Source organism: Carya illinoinensis, chromosome 4 (assembly GCF_018687715.1).
Source record: "Carya illinoinensis cultivar Pawnee chromosome 4, C.illinoinensisPawnee_v1, whole genome shotgun sequence".
NCBI classification, from domain to species: domain Eukaryota; kingdom Viridiplantae; phylum Streptophyta; class Magnoliopsida; order Fagales; family Juglandaceae; genus Carya; species Carya illinoinensis.
The window spans coordinates 41,842-60,623 of record NC_056755.1 but is presented as its reverse complement, the minus strand read 5'-3'; the positions used below and the strand labels follow the sequence as shown (position 1 = coordinate 60,623).

The 18,782-nt window shown below is 30.9% G+C and overlaps 1 protein-coding gene across 5 annotated transcripts; it reads left to right on the top strand.

The window, feature by feature from the left end:
- The first annotated feature begins 3,664 nt into the window (after positions 1-3,664).
- Positions 3,665-8,539, top strand: LOC122307632 (putative serine/threonine-protein kinase). Of its 5 annotated transcripts, none has more exons than XM_043120634.1 (8): positions 3,665-4,040; positions 5,081-5,298; positions 5,395-5,603; positions 6,475-6,601; positions 6,898-6,969; positions 7,319-7,508; positions 7,729-7,909; positions 8,184-8,539. In XM_043120634.1, the coding sequence occupies exons 2-8, from the start codon at positions 5,148-5,150 to the stop codon at positions 8,445-8,447; spliced, it is 1,194 nt and encodes a 397-aa protein (XP_042976568.1). In that variant the 5' UTR covers positions 3,665-4,040; positions 5,081-5,147; the 3' UTR covers positions 8,448-8,539. The 5 variants fall into 5 exon arrangements, with proteins under 5 accessions (XP_042976568.1, XP_042976567.1, XP_042976566.1 ...); XM_043120633.1 differs by having other exon boundaries at positions 3,665-4,493; XM_043120632.1 differs by having other exon boundaries at positions 3,665-4,674.
- The last annotated feature ends 10,243 nt before the right edge of the window (positions 8,540-18,782 follow it).

The window sequence follows — 18,782 nt, the reverse complement described above, 5'->3', positions numbered from 1 at the left end:
CTGTAGGTTTTGCAAGTAGAAATTGGTCCACCCTTGTGTATATAGCCCATGACTGCATATTAATGTGAATTTCCCATTGAGTTTAGATGAATGAATGTGTTTGATTTATTATAATCCTCAAGAAAAGGTTTTTTCCTATAATGAAAGTAGTGAAAGAATTTCTCTATATTTCGTATTTCTAAATTGCGTGTTGTCAAAACTATAAGTGTTATATAGCAATGGAATAGAATTGGATATAGGTTTATGTGTGAATGGTTCATGTAGGAAATTTTAAATTTGTGGTGATGCCAATGAAGTTATGTAATTAATTGTTGTTAATTAACAACAATTAAGCTATTAAAATTAGGTGAAGTTTAAGGTATTAAGAAAAAGTTCATTGATTAAGGGGGCTAGGTAATATCATGATTAAATATGTGAACATTACTAAATAGTTCATTATATTTCTTACTAAGTTTGAAAAATATGGTTATATATATAACAAATATATTAGGCGAGATAACGATCTTCCAACAAAAAAAAAAATGAAATATAATTAATAGCAGCGCTTTTCAGAGTAATTGCAGCGATTTTAAATGCTGCAATTATACTTTAACAACGATTTTTCAGACATTTTCCAAATTTGCAACAGTAAATAACCAAATTGCAGCGCTTTATTCAATTTTCCAGCATTTTTATTACGTTGCATTCACTTATTTGCAACAATTTTCAAATAAATCGCTGCAATTAATTCCCTCTCTTCCAGCGCTTTTAGGCAATTTTCAGCATTTTTATTGCGTTGAAAAATATTATTTCCAACAATTTCAAAATAAATCGCTGGAATTGCCGAACTTATAATAGCGATTTTTATCTCAATTCCAGCGATTTTAGATACTGCGATTACGCTTTAACAACGATTTCACATACAACAATGGACACAATCGTAACAATCTTACCTATTTGCAGCGCTTTTGGCTGATTTTTCAGCATTTATATTACGCTGTAATAGAGAATTAGCAACAATTATTAATAAAATCGCTGCTATTAAAAACTTAATTGCAGCGCTTTTTAGAGCAAATACAGCGCTTCTAAATGCTGAAATTAGATATTAACGGCGATTTTCCAGACATGCAAAATACAGTACCAATAATTTTTCATAGTTGCAGCGCTTTTGGGTTTATATACAGCATTTAAATTACGCTGCAAATACTTATTTCCAACCATTTTTAATAGAATCGCTGGTATTACAGGATCAATTGCAGCGCTTTTCAGAGTATTTGCAAGGATTTACAATGCTGCAATTAAGATTTCTCAGCGATATATGCTTATACAGTTGCGGGCAGTTACAACGATATTTTGTAGTTTTAGCAAGGAAAAAAAATCGTTGCTAAATGTTTTAAAAGCAACGAATTTTTATTTTTCGCTGCTTTAGGCAAAAAAGACGCGATTATAGGGGCGACTGTGCAAGGATTTTTAAAGCGCTGGAATTGAGTATATACAGCAGTTTATAGGCTTTATTGCAGCGATTTTGTGCGCTGCAATAGACGTGATTTCTTGTAGATATTCAATAAGCAATATTTAATTGAAAAATTCTGGTCATCATTCTGACATTACATATTATACATTTTTATTTTTATTTATTTTTTACTAAATATATAGTATATAGATAATGAATAGAAAAAATCAATCAATTTGAAAATAATAAAATTAAAAAAATTAAAATAAATATACTATATAATGTGTGTGGAAGACAATAGCAAAATTCTATTGACCTCATTTATTTGAGAAATGAGATAAGTTGAAAGTTGAATAAAATATTATTAAAATATATTATTTTAATATTATTTTTGTATTAAAATTTTAAAAGGTTAAATTGTTTAATTTATTTTATATAAAAATTTTAAAAAATTATAATAATAAAATAAAATAAAATGAGATGTTTTAAATAAAACCTTAAGGCCTGTTTGAGATTGCGGTGAGAGGTCTAAAAAGTGTGGTAGAACAGTCTAAAGTGCTTAAATGAAAAAATTTATCCGTTTAGTAATTTTACATCAAAGTACTTCTAAATCAAGAAAAAGTAGAAAACTACATTTCAATAAAAGCATCAAAGTGATGCTTTTTGTCAGAAGCACTTCAGAAAAAAGTAGTCCATATTTTACTGTACTATATACATTACGAAATGACACTTATCATTTTAACACAATGACAATTTTGCCCATTTATATTTTTCATTATTCTCTTATAATCTAATCAAGACTTTACCCGTCAATATTTTTCATTCTTCTCCTATCACTTATGCATCGTTGAAAAAATTTTCTTTTTATTATAATTACTGAAAAATTTATTAGACTATTTTTGTTATTATTTTATTATAATATTTGATTTTTATCAAGTATATGTCATTTTGTGTCATTTCTATCTCAAAAAAAAAATTTTTTTAATTTGTTTCCAAATAAATCTAATATATTTGAAAGTGTTTTAAACATACGGATCTCTAACAATAAATAGTTTTTTAATCGTAGAGCTTATTATTTTAAGCTTTAAGATATAAATCTTAAGTTAAAAGTAATATTTTTCACCACAATCTCAACATGCACTTAGAGCATCCTTATTGACTTGGCCAAATGAGATGTTTGGCCAAATTTTACATAATTTGGCTCAAAAACCTTTCATATTAGATTGAGCAAATCTAAAATAATTTGAACTTTTGCTACAGTAGTTGGTTAAAGATAAAAGACCACTATTCATTCACCAAATATTAAAATATTAATTTATCATTCAAAATAAATAAATAAAATTAATTAGAATACAATTAACATTTAACATTTATAATATAATTATTATTAACATTTAACAATACTTTTTTTAATATTAATTTAATTAGAATATAATTACTATTAACATTTAATAATACTTTTTTTAATATTAATTTAATTAGAATATAACTATTACTAACATTTAATAATACTTTTTTAATATTAATTTAATTAGAATATAATTACTATTAACATTTAATTGGTAGAATTACAAAATGTGATAAAATAAATTAAATATAAAAATTATTAATTTAATAATATTTTATTATTATATAGAGAATGAATAACTAATTTAATGTAGAGATTAAATTTAGATAAAATAGATAAATATAAAGAAATATTAATATTAAATAAATTTAAAGATAAATTTAACTAAGCCACTAAAAATACTCTTTAGTTAGGGAGTAGGAGCAACGTCAACGTAGCTGGCTGGTGGGGATGATACCAACCCCACTCCCCACAAGCTGAAGCCACAGCATCGAGTCTTTTTCTCGGTTGCGTAGTACGATATATTTTATTAACACAAAAATATTTTAGAGCCACGCTGGTGGGCCTAGCGGTAGCGGTATCGTTCATCGTTATTCCCCCTGCTCTCTCTCTCTCACACACACGAACAAACGCACACTCGCTGCCTCGCATTGTATGTTACAGCAAAGATGTCCTGTACATGATACAAAAATAATAATAAAAATGTTAAATATAATTAAAAAAACTTATAAAAAATTTACTTTTTTATATATTAATTATTGGTCTCTTGAAAATTATAAAACTTAAATTTAAAAAGAAAATTAAAAATAGTAAAATTACAAGAAGAAGTGCTTACTCAAAAAATAAAACCCTTCAACTTGCAGTACCAGACAACCATTATTCTGCTTTACAGCCAACACATATCTCAAAATTAAATCGGATTAGAACTCCACACAACCACCCCCCGCCCCCCAAACAAACAAAAAAAATTCTCTGTTACTTGTCTTTGCTGTTTCAATTGTACCTTTCGCTCGTATGGGTTTGCTCTCCTTTGAGACATCAAAAGATTAGAAGATCGTATTTATTTCTGGAATATGTGTTTTCTTACGGGTTGTGGGGTTTCTATATTTACTGCTGCGTATTGATGATCCTTTCCAACTGGGTGGTTTGGTAGAGGTGAGAGGGGAGTGAGCGAGAGTGTAATAAACCCCCGAAAGTGTTGTCGGCGCATGGTCACTTTCTGTCGGCATTCTGTATCCAGCGATGATACATAGCGAGAGAGTGAGTGACTCAGAGCATTTCCATTAATTTATTCCAAAGTACAACAACAGAGTTTGATAGAGAAATTAGTTAGAGAGGCTTCCTGGGTTTCTTTTATTACCATTGCTTGGAGGGCAGCTATCATCTGCATCATCACTCCCCGAAGAAGCATATTGATTTGGACCTGGCCATGCTTTGTCTTTATACCAACTGGGACTTCAAAATTCGCTCTTGATCACAACTGGATTTCTGTGCTTTTTATCCCCAACACACATTCTGTTTTTCTTTGATTTGTTAGAAGAGTACTTGGAGTATCTTCTTGATTTGACTGCTGCCTTTGTGGCGTTGGATAGAGGATTGTGGATGAATATTGATTTGGGGGGTAGTGGTATTAGAAGATTCTTTCGTATTGCCTCTGGCAAATGAAGCTGTGGTTCATTGAGATCTGGCAGCATTACTTATCTGGGAATAGAGGTCTGGACCCCGTCCTGTCCATGCTTTAGTTTCATCTAGGTCCAGCCCTGATGGAATCGGAAGAAGATTTCAGATGTTAATTTGCGTTTTTCTTCAATACCTTATATGAATCTCTGATTGACATCCAAGCATTTGCGATTAGAGCCTGGGGATGATCGTATTCAGCCTTGTGGATTGAACAGTTATTGCAGAACTTTCTAAAGATGATTGGTTGTTGGCATTATTCATTTTGTCGTATTTTTAATTTTTTCTATCGGTCATTCAACATCAATGCATACCTTCTACACTAGTCATGTTCTTTGTAGTTTTCTTTGGGAAAAGAAATTGAACTTCCAGTCGTGATTCCGACTGCTGCTTTGTGTCTGATTTACTCCTATTCAGATAATTTTATGAGAGATTAGCTATGATTCTTAACAATTGCCCACTTATAGTTTTAGTGTTGACGGATGCTGCCTGACTTGTAACCAATTGGTTGGGGATATATAATAAATGTGAATGTTGCTCCTTTTTATGCTTTATTTTTGTTGCATTTCTTCTTTTCCCCAGTAGATTTTGATTATTTTTCTTCTGACTCCTTTGCATTCCAGGTTCAATAAATAATTATTTGTGTCCCAATAATACTCTAGAGCATAGCTGAAGTGGCTCCCATTACAGATGTCAGGGCATCTTGCAGCAATAACAGCAGGTGCTGCAGGAGCGGTGGCATTGGTGGGGATAGTAATCTTCTTCATATGGCTCTGCCTATCTCGCAAAAGAACCCCTACAAGAACTTCAGAGACAGGGTCCTCTGATCCGTCTGTTCAAGGTAACTTTCACAACATGTGTTTCTTTGAGGGTGTCAATAGAGACGAACTCAATGTAAGGTACAATCAGTTCAGAAGTTTGTTCTGTTAACCTGCAGTGGGAAGAAATGTTGGTTTTGAGCTGTCCTTGCGTGAAACAAGGCGTTTTGAGATCGAAGAATTGTCTCTTTCCACAAAACAATTTAGTGATAAAAACCTAATCGGGCAAGGAAAGTTTGGGGAGGTATATAAGGGTTTGCTTAATGATGGGATGCTAGTGGCTATCAAAAAGCGACCTGGAGCACCTAGCCAGGAATTTATCAACGAGGTAATAATGATTCTTCCCATCCAGCTAAACTCGATCATATAAGTTGCTACAATACAAGATAGAGGAAGCAACAGAGAGTAAACTAAGATTACAAGCATTCACCACCCATTCCTTAAAGAAGAAGTTCAAGAGAATATAGTGAAATGTTGAAGTTGATTAAACAAGATTCTTTCAAATCTGGAATTTTCTTGTTACCCGCAATGTAAAAACGTGGTGTTTTTTTAACTTTTACCTATAAAAAAAAAAAAAAAATCTGAAATTTTCCTGGTATTATTAGAGTTGCAGTTTAGAAGAGTTCGTGGTATCAGTTGGCTAAACAAACTTTCCTAGGATAGATTAGTGAATAAGACTATTGATCACTATCTGTGTTTTCTTTTTTTCTTTCTTTTTTTGGTTTCCCATATTCGATAGATGCATTCACCCTAGTTTTAGCATTACAGAAAATCCGTGTCGTATGCATAGAGCGGTAATCTTTAATTTTGCTTCACCATGATATATCCAGTTCCTTCCTTGCTTCAAAATATGGCATTTAATTATTAACTCATTGTAAACTCAACAAAGTCCTCCCTGATTAACTGTTCAGATGCTGGATTTTTCTTTCCAATATTCTCAAGACATTCAGTCATTTCAAACAGAACAAGATCTTTTTCTTGGTTGCCACACTCCAACATTTGAAACAAGTTTCTCAAGTTGGAAGTTGTACTTCCTCTTTTCTGCTTTTCTTATTTCTTGAATTAGACTAAATTATAACTTACATTTATATGTTTCCCTGGTTTCTCCGCTCATATCTTTGTACTACAGGATACCTCTTATTTTTAGTATTTTCATGGTTGGATCAGAAGGACTGACTTTAACTGACTTTAACTACCAGGTACTCTACCTTGCACCTATCCGGCACCGGAATCTTGTGACTCTGTTGGGCTATTGCCAGGAAAAAAATCAACAGTTTCTCATTTATGAATACATACCAAATGGAAGCGTTTCAAGTCACTTGTATGGTAACTCCCTGTCTAGTCTACATATTTGCTTTCATTTAGCTTACTTCACTCAATTATAGTGGTGAAGTAAATATCATAACTGTCTCTTTTGCCCATTCGAAATTTCCTCAATTAATTCAATCACGTTATCTTCACCTTAACTTTCATCCGATATGTCAGAAAAATCATGGTGCATACAATTTATAATCACTTTCAAGTTTCTTCCGTTGTTTGTTCTTAGCTTAGCATGTACCCAGACCTTGAATCTCTGATGTTTAATTCTGATGCATGTTCAAACTGTGAATTTCTCTTTGCAGGCACTGGTCAACATTCACCTGAAAAGTTAGAATTCAAGAATAGAGTTTCAATTGCACTAGGGGCAGCTAAAGGTGATCCTTTGCAAAATCAGTGAGCATTTGTGGCTTTCCTGGTATCGGTTTTTCTTTTTTTCTTGTAAAATATCCAAGCATTGATATCGGCCCCACAAATTTCTGTTGTAAGCTACAACAAGACTTTCAGTTGGAAATGCTATTCGTAAGCTTTTTACATTACCCATCCAAAAAACACTATCCAGAAAAAACTATCCTATCATCATCCTGATGCGAAACATCACCGAATGATGGTTAAAAAGTTTACAAAATATCATAATTTTTTTTTCAATTCAAATTTCTTTCTTATATGCAGAAGGTCTTGAAGCACTGCTGTTATGTAAATCTCATTGGCCTTGTCTGTGTGCAGGTTTGGCTCATCTTCACTCCCTAAGTCCGCGTTTGATACACAAGGATTTCAAGACATCCAATGTCCTTGTTGTAGATAAGAATTTTACAGCTAAGGTTGCAGATGCAGGTCTTCGTAATTTCCTTGGAAGAGTTGATATTGCTGGCCCATCTTCTCAAGTGACAGCAGATGAGATATTCCTCGCCCCAGAGTATAACTCCTTGATTTCTCTTATCTTTTTGTGATGAGTGATTGTTCCGAAGGGAGAGTTATCCTAATGATATCCACTTCTTTAGGAGTAGAGTTATCCTAATGATATCCACTTTTTTAGGAGTAGTCTCTATCCCTTGTGCTAATTTAAGGGTTAATTTTCTGTGTTGCTTATGATAATTTAGTTGATACGATAATCTATAAGCTGTTTACTGGTGCAGAGTGCGAGAATTCGGTCGATTTTCTGAAAAGAGTGATGTATATAGTTTTGGGGTATTCCTCGTGGAATTAGTAAGCGGGAGGGAAGCATCGGAATCGCCCTCTTTTGACCCAAATCAGAACCTGGTTGAATGGGTATGCAATTGTATTCGTACAACATTGATACGCTGTTCATGCACCAAGGCATGTGACTCTTCTCATGCGGTGTAAAGAATTTTATCAGCTTCTAGTCTCTAGATTATTTGTTGATAACTAGGTGCTAATATGTTGGTGGCCCTGTGGGTGGCTAGCTGCAAAGATCATTACACATTTATAAAGAAAACCAGCAATCACACGTGTATGTGTTTCTTTGTAGCAACTTTTGCAAAATGAGTGGTGTACACGCAGAGTAGCTTTGAGGTATTTGTTTGGTGGGGGGGTTTATCTGAAACTAAATCATTTTTGTGGTAATGTAAAGGTACAAAACAATCAAGAAGATGGCACCTTTTCCAATATCATTGATCAAAGATTAGAGGCTACTTTTACAGCTGAAGGGATGGAAGAGGTTATAAAACTGATACTCCGATGTGTGGAAGCTTCGAGTGAGAGACGGCCTGCCATGAGCTATGTGGTAATGGAACTTGATCGGATACTCGAGAAAGAGATGAGCTTGACGACAATCACGGGCGAAGGAACCCCAACAGTGACCCTCGGAAGCCAGTTATTCAGAGCTACAAAATAAAAGATACTTGTATGCAAGTTGCAACCCTAATGCCGGGAATGATATATTGCAAAGGGTAACATACTTATACCTTCTTTATTACTGTTTTGCTATTCATTTTTTTTTAAAATAATTTTACTCTTTGAATCTGGATTAAAAATCTCATAACATAGTCTTCTTGTATAATCTAGAATAAAATAAATTCAAAAAGTCAATTTTTATAAAATTAAATTTATTTTTGTATAATTTAGAAAAAAATAAATTTAATCAATTAAACGTAATCATAATTTAATTCAAAATAAATTCAATTTTATAAAAATTGACTTTTTGAATTTATTTTATTCTAGATTATACAAGAAGATTATATTATGGAGTTTTTAATCCAAATTCAAATAGTAAAAAGAAAGGAAAAAAATAGTTGAATTGTAAAGCAGTAATAAAAATATGTAAAGATATCGTTATTATTGCGAAAACATATCATTTAATTTCTATTCTTTAATTTTTAATTTATTTTTGAAACATGAAAAAACAAATAGCCAAGTGTATAAAGAACAGCACCGCTTCTTGTACCTTTTTTTTCCTTTTATAAATGTACGATAATTCTTGTCGTAAATCGGTGGAGGATCTAAAGTTCCATATTTAAAAAAAAAAATAAAAATAAAAATAAAAATAAAAAATAAAAATAAAAATCTAAAAAATAGATATACTCATATTTCAGCTAAAATTTGAAAAGTAAACAAAATTCATGAAATATTTGAGTGTTTCTTAAAAGAATAATGATAGGCTTGAGGCTACGTGTTGAAAAAATAATAAATTTTATTTCAGTTGAGTCCCTTCCAAGTTTTTCTAATATTCCCCCCTTTTTCTATCTTGTATACATGATTTTTTTATTTATTAGAAATTATAATACAAGCCCAAATGTACAAATCTTACGTAAGCTCAAGTTGGACTCCATCACGGAGAAGTGTGAAAAATTTACTTTTTTTGGTTGGATCCATATTTTACAAAAAAAACTTATACAAAATTTGTGCATTTAAAATTTGTACGTATCATTACTTTTTTTTCTTGAGTTCCTTTTAATATTTTTCTTACTTCTCTTAATTTACAGCTTTAAAGGAAGGAAAACGCTGAGTCTATTTTTTATTATACGTAATTTATGATCTCCCGCTGTCCTAGACGTGCACAATATACTTCTTCTAGTTGATAAACGTATTGAAAATATCTTTTAATGTTAAATTTTGGTTAGGATGTTTTTGTATTATTTATAACTCAGATATGCAGAAAATATTTAGCTATTAAGACCCTGTTTGGTTTTACAGATGGTCTCAACTTATCTTATCACATCTCAACATCCAATAATCATTTTAACATATACACTTTTCAATTTTAGATTTTCAACTTTTTCATATAATCATTATCTAATAATTACAAAGTTTCTAAACTTCTAAACAAAACAGAAAAAATAATTTAACTTTTTCAAATCTCAAAATAAAAATAATATTAAAAAATTATATTCTAATAATATTTTAACTTTATAATATTTATATTCAAATTTTTCTCTCTGTTTTTTCAAAATCTCATAAAACATATTAATGCAAATTTTCTAACAACTATTCACAAGCTATATAACTACTATTTATATATTTTTCATCTCATTGCATTCCATTTCATCTATATAACCAAACGATATCTAAGACCCACCATTCAAGCGGGGTTGTGGTTATAGCCATTTCAAAGCATTGCAATTGTCGATATCATGATATAATATATATATATATATCACTTACAAACAGATTTTTCTATATATATATATATAAATCTCCACTCTCAAGGTTGTCTCTTTCTATCAAAATTTTAAATTTTGTTTTGGTGATCATTTTGATTTATGCATTGAAACCATATATTTTAGTATTATTATATATTGGTATTCCGTTTTGAGATACATATATAAATATATATATATATATATTTGATCATATGTAACAAATATTTTTATATATGTCAATTTATACTGAATATGATAAAACCTTAATATAAATCATTTTGTTTTACCACCTTTCTTCAATTCTTGCCCACAATGTATTACACTACAGTGTTTTTCAATTAAAGTCATAAAGAGATATTAAATTCAACATATAAAAATAATATGTTATAACTAATATCAAACCGTTATAATTGGTAGAGTCCAAACTTGCGTATTAAAGAGAAAAAGGGTAACGATAAAAAATATAAAAATAAAAAATTAAGAAATGATATTTTTAATTATAAATGTACAAGTGTCTCCATTTATTTTTTAAAAAAAATACATAAATTTGAGATCTATATAAAAAAAATTAATTTTTTTATAATAAATTTTATTTTTATAAAAATAATGCACGACACAATACATAACAACTAATATTATTAAAAAATATATAATATAAAATAAAAATCATATGCGTAGAGAATGAAACAAAAGAGGAATAGAGAGATATTTTACTGAATTTGGTGATTTAGAGTATTCTCATTGGATTATGCAAATGTAAATTTAATGAGAAATTTAACTAATAGAACTTGAAAATACTCTACATTAGATGATCTAATTTCAAAATTTTTGACTTTTAGCTACAGTAAAACTAAGGTTTACAACCAAATTTAATTATTACTATTTCACATCCAAATGAATAAAAAATAATATCTTTATACACTCTCTCTCTTCCCTCTATTCTCCCTCCCATTCTCATTCTTTCTCCTACATTATTTCTCCATATTATTTAATAAAAATAATAACGTATTTTCATATAAGCTCTTAATTTAAAAAAAAAATTAATAGAAAAGAATTAAAAAAATTATTAAATTTATAATATTTTATTATTATTTTGACTAATAAATGGATAATCCAATTTGAAAATAAGTTTTGAATGAAATGGCCAAATGTAAAATCATGTCACATTATGCAAATTGTACATTTGCATTTAGATAATCCAATGAGAATGCTCTTAGATGGGTGCATTACTGCGTTGGTAGATAGGAGAACATAAATAAATAAAATGAGTCTGCATGATTAGATGGATTTAGGGCTGTACACCGATGGGTTCGGCGTCGGTTTCGGCGCCGAACCGAGACACCACTGAACTCTCCAATGTCCATATTAAACTAGCTGAAACCGAGGGTTTGGGGAGAGAAAACCGATCATATCGGTCTCGATTAGCGTCGGCGCGGTGGTCGGTCTACCGTCGGCGTCTTCTGTGAAGGAGGAGGAGCTGAGGAAGAAGAATGAACACCGGTGTCGTCGTCTGCCATGGATGATGAACGAGTTGCAGAGAGGAAGAACAGGTGCGGGGAAGAAGAAGAAGGGTTGGGGGGGTATGAACTCATTTTGAAACGGCTTTAAGCCAAACGACGCCGTTCTATTATATTTTTTTTAAAACCTACATGATCTAAACGACACCGTTTCACTTACTTAAGTGAAACGGTGCCGTTTTATATTCATATATTTGAAAAAATAAATAAACAGACCGGATCGGTCGGTTCAGCGGTTTCCCAGGGGGCCAAACCGCCGCCGAACCGTCGATGTCGGTTTCTCTGCATTTTCTCTCGCCCACCGGCTGGTTCTTTGCCGGTTCCGGCCGGTTCTGTACTCCGATCGTCGATCTGATCGGTTCACGGCCGGTTTAGTCGGTTCCTGTACAGCCTTACGTAGATTGAGGCAAACAATAAAAAATAATAATTTGGGATGATTAGATGGGTGATAGGTAGAGTGAAAATTGACTGTGGCAGTTTCGGTTTGAACTGAACCAATCACTTATATAAATGTTTAAAACAGATCGAAATTATCTAATAAAAGAGGAGAAAATCAACGACATCGGGTTTGACATGATCCCAATTGATTGTAGGTGTCCCTTTGGCATCGCGATGAAACCGAAACTTGGAAAGAGAAAGACCGAAAGAGAATGATGCCGCATCCACATCTACATTGCGATGAGAGAGAGAGAGAGAGAGAGAGAGAGAGATGTGCGGAAAACGGTGAATTACTGTGCAACTACGTGAGAGGAGAGAGAGAGTCTAAGATGAGAATAGAGAGAAGAACAATGAGGGAATAGGGTATTAAACCTAAATTGAAACAACAACGGTATCTTTTCATTTTAATTTTTTTTCCTAAACAATACATCGATTATTTTTTTCTAATTTTACCTCAAATTTATATAAAAATATTAATATGTATATATATTATATTGGCCGGTTTGGTGTTTGAACCTAGTTTAAACCAAGACCGAACCAGCTGATGTCGGTTCATCAATTTCCTACTGTCTACCGACCAGTTCTCTTCCGATTTCGGCTAGTTCTAGACTCCAACGGCTGGTTCACATCAACGACAGTCTATTCCATGGTTTCTTAGACAAAGAAAAAAAACAAAGCAAAAGGTGTCATGATTATAAAAGATCAGCGACAAAATGACCTAATTGTCTAATTTTTTAGATGAATTTAAAAATTGCCATCCTGCAAAATTTTCAACCGGAATGTACATTTTGGCCATAATTCAAAATTTCAGTCAAAACACTCTAAAATGATTGAGATTTTGGCCAAAATGAAACACACTATACATTTGTATCGAATACTATTTTAGCATAATAGAAAAAATGAAAATAACAGATAGTAAAGTAAAAGGTGATAACAGAGGAATGATTGAGAAGAATTGTTAACAATTCTCATTACTTCTTTGAATATATAATACAAATATCCTTGCCAGTAAAGTATTTACAAAAGAATATTCTAAGAAGTCATATATCAATGGCATAACTTACTATGTACAGATCACATTATAGATACTAAAAAAAGAAAGAAAAATAAAAGGAAACAAAGAAATCAGCTGCTAATTCCACCGTATTCTTCAATTTCCTTTTCTATCTGATTCTTGTGATTCCAACTTCCTTCTAGAGACTTTGATCCATGTTAATGCTGCTGAGTAGGCAAATCTTTCTTCCTTAGCTGGTAATCTTGCTAGCAATTATCATTTTTATCTTCATATTTCAACATAGCACGAAAATTCTCACTATTCCAACTAGAACAGAACGAAATTAAAAATATTGTTTCTTATTATACCTATTCCTCAACCAATGCTGTATATCCCCATGTCTCTCTAATTTATTCTTTCCCCATGCATTCTGGTTCAATAAATAGATTGAATTAGCATGAACTTCGGGGTTGGATTTGGTTCAATAAGAGTTCAAGATTTGTTTATCGGAAGTTATTATTAAATCTATCTTATAATTTGAATCAAGTCCAAATTTTTGGAGTTGGTTTTAGTTTGAAAAAGACTGGAGTAAATATTATTAAATATGTGCTTTAATATTGAATAGATATCATAAAACAATTCCACTTTCAAGACAACAATGTTACAAAAGAGAAGAACCAAATAGTTGTTGGGGAAAAAACAAATTCAATGAGTTTTATCGAGTTCCAAAAACATGCCTCTACTAGTTATGCCATATATTTGACCTAGGGCTTGTTTGGGAAATAAGATGAGATAATAAATTAGATGGTTTGAATTGATTTTGTAAAAGTGTGTGGGTCTCATTGTGATATGTTCGGGTCCACTTGGCATTGGCGTGTATGAGGTGGAGGCAGGGATTGGGAAGTAAGTGCTAAGTTTTCTTGGCATTGTGGAATGGAGGAGTTGGAATGGAATGTCGTATTCACCACAAGCAAAGGGCAACACGGGATGCGATGGAGGATTTTTCGAGCTGAGTTTTGTACTATTGGTATAAGAGAAGTCAGTTTATGGTCTTCTCAATGAATATTTTTGAAATAAATGAGAGATTAACTGAGATGAGAGCATCTCTAAGTAAATTGGTTTGGACATGTGAGTTACTTTTTAACTGTACCAAAATATTTGAGATGGTTTGTGTTTCGTCTAGGTTAGGTTTGGATGCAAAAAAAATTTTCATCTCATTTAATTATTACAATTTTTTTAAATTCCCACACAAAATACAATTAACAATTTAATTTTTTCAAATTCTAAAATAATAATAATATTAAAAAATAATATTTTAATAATATTTTATTCAACTTTCAATTTTTATCTCAACTAATCTCATTTCAACTCACTATCCAAACATCTCCATCCCCAAATGAGCCATTAATGTCTTGGTGAAAGTTGAAATGGTTGCTGGAAATTTTACCTTATTTTGTTTAGGCCGTATTTTCTTTTTGCTTAAGTTGAATATTTGGACTTTCAATAATGATTTGATATCATATCTCAATGGTCTTAGTGTGAAAGCTTCATCATTTATCCAATCCAATTGTATAAGATTACTTCGTTAATTTAGGGTTTGACTCAAGTGTCAAGAGCTTTAATTTTGATGGTATGCTCTTGATATGCTCTTAATACGTCTTAATGCTCGAGCCTTTAATTAGGTGCAAATAATTTCTAAAAGTCATCAAATTAGATTTTTTTTTTTTTAAAATTATCTAAAATGAACTTGTGGAAAATTATTGTCAAGAGCTTGTGCATTCTCGATTAGTTCGAAAATTGTTTTTAGACATCCATTGCCAATAAAAAAATATAGTGTTTTTGGACGCCCATTTACCAATGTATCTTTGGTAAATGTTATCTATTTTTGTTTTTGTTTTTTTTTTTTTTTTTTTTTTTGTTTTTGTTTTTTTTTGTTTTCACTTTGGTTGCATTATGTTGAGTTTATGGTTTTATATTAATTACTCAACTTTTTTCCTTAATGAGATAAGTGATAATACAACTTTGTGGTATCTTGTTAATTGTGATTAGTTCTTTGCATGAGATATGATTGAATTCGCACATTCATGGTTATTTTGGGCATAGACCGAATACAACATGAAAAAAAAGGGGCTTAGAATGCTCATGTTGAAGAAAAAGAGAACACATCCAATGGTCACTTAAAACTATATTTTGGGTATTTTAGTGAAGGTTTAACATTGTTTGAGAATACAAATATTTTTCAGGTATACTAAGATATTTTTAAATATTTTATTCCTAAACACCACTCAAATATAAAATATTTTTCAATTTCAAACATCCAATTAAAAATTTATATTCAAACAATTTTTTAAATTTATAATATTTGTATTCAATTTTTTCTCTCTTATTTCTCAAAATCCAATAAAACATTTTAATCCAAATCATTTTATTACTATTCACAGATATTTTCAAATATTGTAAATGTCCAAACAAGTCTTAAGAAAGTAAATCTAAATGTGTCGTTTGCATAGTGAGTTGAGATTAAATGAGTTGAGATGAAAGTTAAATAAAATATTATTAGAACATTATTTTTTAATATTATTATTATTTTAAAATTTGAAAAAGTTGAATTGTTTATTATATTTTGTGTGAGAATTTAGAAAAATTGTAATAATAAGATGAGATGAGATGAAACATTTCTTGTATCCAAACGAAACCTGTCTCGTTTGTTTTCGCATATAAGATGAGATGAGTTGAGATAAAAGTTGAAAGTTAAATAAAATATTGTTAAAATATTTTTTAATATTATTTTTATTTTAAGATTTGAAAATTTTGAATAGTTTATTTTATTTTATGTGAAAATTTGAAAAAATTATAATGATAAAATGCTGTGGACAACCGTCTCGCGTCCTCGCTGCGGCCTTGCATCCAACGTGGCATAAAAAAGAAACGGCGTTGTTTTCATTTATTTGGGTTGGGTCTTCCAAGGTTAATTATATCAAATTTAGCTGTAAAATACAAGCCATGGTTTTCTGTGGCAAAGGATTATCTGAGGACATCATGGTATCATATGACTTTGACATGGTTCTTGCCTTAATATCCTTTCATCCAATTTACACTGAAGGGAACATTGTTTACGGCCTCTTTGAAGAGGAATTTGTGGAGGAATTTATGTTGAAATTGCTAAATCATATCTTGGAAAGTCAGTTACAAAGATTGAGTCACTGAATTGCATCAGTGCTCCCAACCTTGAGGATATGTTGTTTGAAGGGAACAACAATGTAACAACCCAGCTTGAAGTGCACATTCCATGAGGCCCTATGAGCCTCAATTATCCTTTTTTTTTTTTTTTTAATCTTACATTTGAGCCTTTAGATTATTAGTTGGACTTTACGTTGTATTAATAGTGGGCTTAGGCCCGTAGTCTTGACTAGCTGCAGACTGTGCTTTATTATCTTCTTGTTGCTTTTAAGCCTAGGCCCATTACGTAGGTTATATGTACTGAACAACTTTGCTTTGGAATGATCATCCAAACTGTAAAGAAAGTTCAATTTTTTTCTTCTTTCCGGAGGTACTCACCCTCGAAATGAGATTATCCCTTAACCCCTTTGGGATGTGTTACATGATCTAAGCACCGTCATGCTGACTCAATTTGAGTGTGTTGAATCCAAGATTTTAAATTTTATGTGATTATAAATCTACACATAGATTTTCATGATAACAAATGAATTCAAAGAATAAAGGAGTTTCAAGCTCAAGTTATCCACACAATGGAGTCAAGCACATCAAAGAACCAAACATGAGTAAGAAGAAAACAAGTTTAACAATTTAAGTCAGAGTAATGTTGTAAATCTCTTAAAATTCGAAATTAGAATTAATGTTCAAAATTAATATTTTATCATAAAGCATTAAAATACATTTTTCACATGTGCATGAATATTTTTGAAAATTAAATTTGAAAATTTTGAAAGATGATTGATTGTCATCTTTTGCATGTGCATGCCTTGATTAAAGGGTTGAATTTTGAAAATATTAAAGATGATTGATTGTCATCTTTCACATGTGCATGTTTTATTTGAATATTTTCAAAAGTGACTTATACAAAAGGTAGATGATTTTGTTTGAAAATTTTGAAAAGTAAAGTGTGCTCATTTTGTCATATGCAAAAAGTAAAAGATTAGGTTTGAATTTTTTGAAAAGGAAAGTGTGCTCATTTTGTCATATGTCAAAAGTAAAAGATTAGGTTTGATTTTTTTAAAAAAGTGAATGATGTTGTCTTTGACAATTGAAAAAGAAGAACATTTTATTTGAATTTTTTGAAAAAGTGAATGATGTTGTCTTTGACATATGAATCTTTTTAAATTTGATTATGAAGTCTCATATGCCTATAAATAGATCATTTGAGAGCTTCACATTCACAACACCAAGAGCATACAACATTCATTCAAAACTTTCATTCTCTCTTCTCTAAGCATTGAGCCGTAATCCTTGTTCATTTTGAGAGATATAGTTTACGCTGTATTGTTCTTATTTCACTCATTGAGGAGTGTTTTCTGATAACCTACCCACTATCAACTTTTGTATCAGAAAAAGGGTGTGTATAACCCTTGTGCGTGTAGAAAGTATTCTATACGGGGAATAGTTGAATCACCACGTGTAAGGTGATTGCAAGTGTAGAGAGTGTTCTACACGGATTCTTTGTAGCGGTGTTGTTCAAAGGTGTAATAGGTTTCTATCTCCACCTGAAGGAGGTTGAATAGTGAATTTGAGAATTCTCAAGGGGTAGCTTGAGGTGAGGACGTAGGCAGTGGGGCCGAATCTCGTTAACATACTGAGTTTACTTCTCTCTTACCCTTACTCTTTATATTTATTACTGTTTCGCATTTTGTTTATATTTTATATTATATATTTGATTTATAATTATAATTTTTTTTAAATATAACTCAATTTATCTCCCATTTTATGTTAGTCATCTGGACAACAGAGTGGCTTTGAACTTCAATCAGCCCGCTATCGAGTGACCACCGTTGTTGAGTGGTGCTTATATTTTGAAAGTAACAATTTCTTATATGAAATGATATGAAAAAAAGAAAAAGAAAAAAATAGAGAATTGAAAAGCAGACACTATTTGGGTTGCCTCTTTGGGTTTTGTTAGGTGTGATCCGTCATCCTGTCCTAATTTTTCTCATTTATTAAGAAAATAATTTGTTTACAAGTCCTACTTTTTATACATCAAACACATTGATAATGTGAAAGTCTTCCAAATCAACTGTTTAAAAAAGTTACGCTACTTGTTATTCTAAACTCTTCATTTAAAATAGAGTTTTTTTACATATAAGCTGATGTGTTAATATTCCACTTATTTTATTTCTTAAATTTCTCAAATTTTTGTTTATATATTTCATAATTTTTCTAAAACATTTGATTTGATTTTTAAAACAATTATAGGTTTTTCTATTATTTTTCTTCTTCTTATTATTATTACACAATTTTTTATTTAATATTTTACGCAACTATATTTTAAATGAGGAGCATTTTGATAACATAACTTATAAAAGTAACATAATTTTATAAAATACTCTCATTTAAAAATATTGTTGTATAAATAGTTATAAAAAGGTTTGCTGTGTGTGTCATTAGTCATTTTTAATGGATCAGTACCA